Source organism: Alligator sinensis, unplaced genomic scaffold (assembly GCF_000455745.1).
Source record: "Alligator sinensis unplaced genomic scaffold, ASM45574v1 scaffold1588_1, whole genome shotgun sequence".
Lineage (NCBI taxonomy): Eukaryota > Metazoa > Chordata > Crocodylia > Alligatoridae > Alligator > Alligator sinensis.
In genome coordinates, this window is record NW_005843091.1 from 361,845 (window position 1) to 370,151 (window position 8,307).

The 8,307-nt window shown below is 40.5% G+C and overlaps 1 protein-coding gene across 1 annotated transcript in view; it reads left to right on the forward strand.

The window, feature by feature from the left end:
* The window catches only part of ABCB1 (ATP binding cassette subfamily B member 1), a 69,541-nt gene that overhangs the window by 56,304 nt on the left and 4,930 nt on the right, over nt 1-8,307 (forward strand). Inside the window, 2 exon segments of the mRNA XM_025193704.1 lie at nt 2,877-3,077; nt 3,514-3,711. Coding sequence (XP_025049489.1) covers nt 2,877-3,077; nt 3,514-3,711 — 399 coding nt within the window.

The window sequence follows — 8,307 nt, forward strand, 5'->3', positions numbered from 1 at the left end:
GACTAACAAGGGAGGAAGGAAGAAATCATTACCTAACACATCCTGAGTTTTTCTCTCTGCTTTTCATATGATAGGGAAACATAACAGGCCTCAGAGTATACTCAACCCATAATAAGCACAGAATCCTTAAGCCAGTATCTATCTGAAATAGGTTTAAGTGGTTCAAAGTTGAATTAAATTTCCTTGCCCACAGTATCCTGCATTAATAATAGTAAGATGTGTTAGCTTAATTTGACCTATCTTACTGTTTGATTTGTCCTATTATCGGTCCCTGTCCTATCTTCTGTGAGTAGGCAGACAGCATATTCTGAACTCATGAAACATGACTTGGGGACCAGTATTCTCAATTGCTAGATGCTGCATGAACTTAAAACAAAGGTGGTCCCTGTCCCAAATTGCTCATTAGGCTCAAGGTACCCCTTGGAAAATGCCAGTTTTGAGTTTTCTCTTGTTTGGGAAAAATCATACAGCAGTTCATCTTTTGGAAAGGACATAGACAAGAACAGGTCAGAATGCCTTTAACACTGCAGACTCCTAGTTGAAATCTTTGGGTTGAGCTTACGAATCATGTGGAGGTCTAGGTGTTTGTACACCAGATTCTTCTACTTGGGAATCACTGCTATATTGATTTGTGTTAGTATTCTCTGCACATAAGCAGCATGACCATGTCAAGCTTATATAGGCTTCACAACTAAGAAAAGTGTTGAGGAGGGATTTGAAAGAGAACAATGAGGTAGGCTTGTGGATGCTTACAGGGAATTCTTGGGTGTAAGGGGCAGCATGGGAGCATTGTATTAGCTGCTGTATATACTGGCTTGCAAATATGAAGTAGGTACTAATGTACACTTGGTGTAAATCCAAAAGGGGCAGGGGAGCTGTTCTTGGGATGGTGCAGCAGCTGTTACTGTAATTGTTACCGGTGCATGAGTGTAGTGGTAGAAGTGTAGCAGGGTCAAAGTCATGGCTACTTAGCTCTCTTGCACCCAAATTATATCCTGAGTACATACCAGTTACAATATAACAGCTTCTGCACTCTGCCAATCAGCAGTTCTACTCCCTCTTTTTAAGCAGCTAATCTGTACTTTTGTCCATGTCTCTAATAAGTGAGCAATGACGGCTGGTGTGATGGGATGTCGAGTAGTCAGTCTCTTGACAGTCAATGACAGATGATTGGTAGAGTGTAAAATGCCTTGAAAACAATGACCAATAACATATACTTGATATGCTGCATAGTAGCATATGTTAATAAGAAAAAAACAGTGAAAAGCTCCAGACTTGGGTGAAGTGGTCAAAGCAATGAGTTAATTTTGTAATAGAATGATGGAAGGATATGAGTAGGGCAAGATTCTATTTATTAAGATCAGGTAAAGAATATTGTAGCAATCAAGATATGAACTTAAGAGCTGGGATGGGCTTTTTAACACTTTGAATAGATATTTTAAAGAGGTTGTACAGAAAAAGTCTGCATAGCCAGGATATACAGACCTACAATTAGCACAGTCTAAGACTATGCCCAAGTAATGGGCTTGTCTGATAGGCAGTATGATCATACTGTGCATGCTGTTTAAGACTACAGGAAACCCCTGCTTAACACTGTTTCATTTAGTGCTGTTTCACTGTAATGCTAATTTTAAATTGATACCTGATTTCACTTGGTGCTCAATGAGTCTTTTTATGATGCTTGTGGTTGCCATCTTGGGTCATTAAAAACAATTGCAGTTGCCATCTTGGGTTGTCAAATACTTTTGGTTTCACTTAACATTCAGTTTTTCAGGGACCAATTAAGAGGGCTAAGTGGGGGTTGTCTGTATGAGTATCTTAGGAACAACCTGGAATGAGAGAGGTCCACTAAGCCTAATAGCCCATTGGATTTGTGTGGTTAAGGCATAATATGTGCTTAGCCAGCAGCAGACAAGGGAATGATGTGGCCAGCGTCATTTCTAGCTCTTTGACACCCTCGCCTGATAACCAGATTTCTTTGCATAGCTCATAGAAGGCTTTGGCATGAGTCCAGAGCACCACTTGAATTCATGCCTCCAGAGGCAAGGCACCTTAACTACTCTGCCACCAGACTGATGCCCCAAATGAGACTGGAGCCTCATTTGTATTAGCTGCTGTATAAGCACATAATAGCAGACACTGTCAGAATAACAGGATTGTCCACTGTCCATAAATTCAGATGAAAATTGTAAATAAATATTCTGGCTGCTTTGCAAAGCTCCCTATTGGAAATAAGCTGGACAGCTGGAGCTTAATTGAAGCACATGAACACAATACTCTGCAGGAAGCTTTCTCTCAGGGTGCCTATAGGGGTTTATGCAGCCTGTCAGAGGGGGCTAGAAATTTGCTTTTAAAAAACGTTCATGAGATTGTGTAATCAGAAGATTCCAGAGGCTAGACTTAAAACAATTACAAAGTGTTGCTGTACCCTTGCCAAAATAAGCATTAGCACAACCATGATCAAGAGTCAGGTGGGTCTAATTTGAGGTAGAACAAAATGAATCCAAGTGTCAAACCACTAGTTTCATCCATAGATCTTGATGGCTTTCACAAATATAATTACTTGACTCATGCCTGGGGATCTTGAATCACAGAAAAGTGATATGGTTTTTCACACATTGTGTAGAGAGACGGGGCTAGAACAAGGACTAGAATCCAGCTGTTATTCCTGTGGATATAGACAGCTAGAGTCCAAGGAATGGCTTTAGCTCCTCTTTTCTTTTTTTCCTGGAAAAAAATGGAGAAAATACTGAGTATTAAACAGAAGCTTCTTTCATTTAATTAAAATGGACATTATTCTTGATACAAAACTTGTTAAAACTGTATTCAACAGCTCTAATTTAAAAATAAAAATGCATACGCCCCTGCTTCCAAACACTTATTATTCTTATTATTTCTCTCTCCTGGCTTGTATTGATAGGGTGTTTTCAGCTATTGTATTTGGTGCAATGGCACTAGGACAAAGCAGTTCATTTACTCCAGACTATGCCAAAGCCAAGATGTCAGCAGCTCATATGTTCATGCTCTTTGAAAGGGTACCCTTAATAGATGGTTACAGCGAGGGAGGACTCAAGCCTGTAAGTTGAACATTGTGTTACAGAGAACATTGCTTATTCCCATAATTAATGTCATGACTTTGATTTCCCCCGCCCCCACCTATGCCATCTGTTTACTAATCTTTGGGCCATTAAATTGCAGTAATCCAAAATGACAGTCTGAACTTCGTTCTTCTTGATTTTTACCTATTATTATCCACTCTTTCCTCAAATGTTTTATTCATTTTAGAAAATCTGGGTTTATGTAAGATTTATGTGAAGCAGATGTAACAGAAGTTTTGACCAATTTGTTAACATGACAGAAAGGGCCAGACCCATGCAAAATTTAAGTCACTGGGACAGCTATCAGTTGAAAAGCAGCAAAGTGGAGCTCTTTTCTGTGTGTAGAGCCTTTTATATTGTTTTATAATCTGTCCAACTTCTACAGATTGATCAGATGCTACTATTTCAATTATAGGAAATATATGGTGGCAACGTAACAAGCAAAGAGGTGATGTTTAACTATCCAACTCGTCCAGAAGTCAAAGTGCTTCAAGGTTTGAATATTAAGGTAGAAAAAGGACAGACCCTGGCTCTTGTAGGCAGCAGTGGCTGTGGGAAGAGCACTGTTGTTCAATTGATTGAGAGATTCTATGATCCCCTTGATGGAGAAATGGTAAGTAGTTCCTTATGAGAATGTAACTTACAATTAAATGATAATACATATATTCTATTCTTGTTGGTATATATAACAGTACATTTTGTAACATTTTTGAAGATAAAGGAAATATAGTAGTGGTTTCTCTAGGTTTTCAATCCTCCTCTGCCACATTCCTCCTTACCTTGTGCTGGCAGGCTTCATCCTCGCTGCAGTAGGGAGCAACTACTCCAGCCAAGCCTTGTGACGTTAGTGCCACCTCTGCACCATTGCTACAGGGCTAGCTTGGAGCTGTACTCAGTGCCTCAGGCTACAGCAGGGACAGAGCTGGCTGGCTTGGACCAAAGGTAAAGTGGGGGTAGGGGGTTAGAGACTTTGGATGGTGAGAGATGGGAGGAAGCAGTGGTGGAGACCCAAGGCTGCAGGGGGCAGAACTGGCATGGAGAGGGGAAGAGGGGGAAATGATGGAAAGATGATCAGAGGCCTGAGGCTGCAGGGGACAGGCACTTTGGGGACTAAATATTGGGGAGGGGGACAGGTGGCAGGGGGCTTTCACTGCCTCTACAAAGCCTGCCCCTACCACCTGTTTCCCCCACTGTCTGCCCCCTCTACTGCCCCCTACCACCTGCCCTGCCACAACCCCCCCCACTGCCTGTTCCTTGCTGCCTGCCCTATTACTGCCTCACACTGCCTGCCCTACCACATGCCCCCTACTGCCTGCACCTTTACTGCCCCCCTCACCAACTCATTGCCTATAACCTGCTGTAGTAGGGGGGATACATTTTAAGACTATTCTCTTAAAAAAAATTAGTTTCCATATATGGAAAACTATAAGTATAAACTTTCTATATATAGAACCTAATTATTGGAGAGTCCTCTTGTATTCAGGTAAATATGGTAAGACCACTTCCATCCTGAATGATGGCTTTATACAAACATTTTATACAAATACAAAGATTTTATGTCTTTAATTCATTAAGGTTCTGAGCATCTCCTCTGCTTTAAATGTTTGCCAGTAGCCTTATGGGGCAATATACATTTGTCTACATCTAATAGAAGACTATAACTTATTTATATAACACCAACATGTATATGGTCTCATCTTGACTAATGGGAAAGTTCCACCTATATCATTAAACCATTTTAACTCCCTTTGCAAATGCAACAGGCTGTGTAGGCAGACAAGGTTCCTTGGGTGAATTTGATATCTTTTATTAGACCAACCCAAATGGTTGGAGAATAATTATTAAGCAAGCTGGTTTTTGAACCCAAAAGCTTGCTTAATAACTATTCTCCAACCATTTGGGTTGGTCTAATAAAACATATCAAATTCACCCAAGGAACCTTGTCTGCCTATATCCTTAAACCAACACGGCTACAACCTAAACCCCTACAGGCTGTGTACACATTCAAATAATTTGGGAGAACTCTCTCAAGTTTGTTCTCCTGGTAGAAAAATGTACTGCTCTATCAGTTTCAGTAATGAAAGAGTTAAAATTATCACCTCTATTTAGGCAGACAAGGTTCCTTGGGTGAATTTGATATCTTTTATTAGACCAACCCAACTGGTTGGAGAATAGTTATTAAGCAAGCTTTCGGGTTCAAAAAGCTTTCGAGTTCAGGAAGCTTAGCCTGACAAAGGGTTTTTGAACCCGAAAGCTTGCTTAATAACTATTCTCCAACCAGTTGGGTTGGTCTAATAAAAGATATCAAATTCACCCAAGGAACCTTGTCTGCTTATGTCCTTAGACCAACATGGCTACAACCCAAACCCCTCACCTCCTATTTAAACACTTGCAGCCCACCAACTCATCTGAATTAGACCTTGATTTATATTATTAGGAAGTCTAGTCATGGACTTATACACCTTTCAGAGGTGAATCTAAACGAAGCAAAGATATATTGTGCTTCCTCAGAGACCTTAACCTTAAGGTTGTAGGATAAGAAAACAACCAGGTACAGGCATACAGGAGCAGATGGAAACAATGAAGCAATATCAAGAGGGATTTGAAGGAGGACAAGGACATGGGTTCATGGATTTTTTTACTGGGAGCTTCATCTATGCACATGGGGCAACAGAAGAAAACATGAAGTTCCTTTTAAAAAAAAAAATCTACTTGATCATTTTATTAGCAGTAAGTTAATATAGCAAGATACTATACACTTTGCAAAGTCTCAACATTTAGAAAAAATGTTTTCTTGTTAATATACTTGGGTAGTGGTTAGACTGAGTTCAGTCTGCAGTTTCATGGGTAATCTGAAGGCAGAAGAACCTGGCACTGAGGTGTAAACCTTGGGAGCAGGAATCAAAGCAGTACTCAGAGGCATACCTGATAACACTTGCACTCAGGGGTTCTGGAATGGAGGGGTGGGGGCTCAAACATCCAACCAAGTGGAACAGGCAGGTATGAGATGCTGCTGCAAGGGATGGCTTCAGGTATCACCACCAAAAGCCAGATTAATCTTTCCCTGCTCCTGAAGCCACCACTGAATTCAGAGCTTTGGATCCTCACTAGTACAATGGTTAAAGGAGTAGGGAAGGGTTAACCTTGCTCTTTGCTGTGATTGTTTGTTTCTTGGAGCAGTCCTGCCTCTGCTCTGTGGCCAGAGGCCTGCCCCCCGCCAACACTCTCACTCACACTCACCTCTCTGCCTGCTTACCTGTCTCTCACATTAGGTATGCCTCCAGGGATGGGGACCAGAGCAGCACTTGAGGGTTGGTTGGGGCTTACCTTATGGCACACCTGCCAAAAAGGTTGTCCAGGACTGGCTTACTGATCACCTAAGTGAAAACTGATACGTTTCTAATAAAGACAATAGTTAAAGACTTTAACATCTACCTGTAGAAGTTTTTGGAAATAGATCTGTTTGCCATGAGACGATACCAAGCATCTCCAATCCTGTTCTAGAGCAGGCACAGACAGTTTGTCCATATCAGATGCTTTTCTTTTGAACTGGGAGTAGGTCTATTATATGCTTTCTCCTTTACACTTATTCAGAGGATAAAAATGTTAAGACATGTTGACACTGAAATGTACCATCATCACCTTGGCCATTATGATCAAATATACCAGAGACCTTTCCCCAAGGGCTGTATGAACTTCAAGGTTTGTCATTCCCAAAAGAAAGCAAGACTTACTATCCTGATTCAGCATTGCTGTACCTGACAGCATAGGTTATTGGACTTTAATGGACTTTGAAAAATCTTGTTCTTGAAGTGCAGCAGGTATTACTTGATGCAAGAAAACAATTAACTAGACAGTGTAATGAAGTCAAGTGGACTAGATTTGTGAAGTAAATACATAACCAACCTGGACTTTCTCCACTAGCATTAGTACAAGTAACTGTGGAATACTTATTCCTTTTGAAAGCTTCAGGCCTGTTTGTATCCTAAAAAAAAAGAAGTTGAGACAGCATTTTTTTCAGTATGCCATGTGCACGTGTCTGTCTTTGCACTGAACATAGTAAAAAATTATGAAAAAAACTTGCCAAGGCTAAAAGTGAAGGAATCGGTTCTGTCAGATCTCAGTTAAATCCAGCTCGGCTCATGAACTCTGTTTGAACCTCTACATCTATACTTACTGTCCCATTTGGTTTCAAAACTGCTTTCAAGGTAGCCATAACTTCAGCCCACTGGGTGAATGAATTACATACACTAATGACCAAGCACCCTTCCATTGGAGTCCGCAAAGATGATGATTCTGCTTTACCCTCGCCCTAGGTTCCTACCCTAAGCTAGTGCCTGACATCCACATCAAATGAATGATAAATTGGCCAGTTCCCTTCCTTGATCTCATAGTCACAAAGAGGAATCTAAATCATAGTTTAGTACCTAGAGTATATCTCTGGCTACTATCTAGACAGAAGTCAAGAATTTAATAAATTTCCCAACCTCTATTTCATGTATGGATAATAGTAAGTTCAGACTAGCTAGGTGACTTAGCTGATAAATGGGGGAAAAAAACTCCTGTGCCATGCTAAGGTCACCCTACCTCCCCAAGCATGCTGTAAGCCTATTCTAATGTCTGAGATGTAAATGTTTGTTATAAAGAACTTGGTGTACATATTTATAAAACACTGTGCTTTAAACCCAGTGTTAGGGATTAGACATTCCATTTGGTAGGGTGGTACTTCAGTCCTTATGCAGTAGGACTCCCGTCCTGCTGCTCATTAATGAGATACTTTTCGGTCTACCCTGTGAATAGGAATATGCAGATGACACTTGAAGAAAGAATGAATTTTAGCACCACTGTCTACCAGATGGTGCTAAGGGATCATTTAAAGCCCAATTAACCCTTAAATGGACATGAAATATGAAAACATCAGTTCAACAAAAGTCTGAATTTATTGATATAACAAATGTTACCTTGGTTTCTATATACAGAGAGAAAAAACACCCAGTAATTCCAGATGTTACTCTACTCCCACAGGAAGGTGTCCAAATTAGTCTTTAAAAGTTAGAGGGTGAATAAGTGGGAAATATTTATGGCTGGCAAAATCTAGACAGGTGTTGAAGGCTAGATTTATGATGATCTTTCTTGCTGCCCCCTTTTATGCTTTTCTTCAACTTCACTCATTTGGTGACTTGGCTTCTGGGTACCATTGATTGGTTTC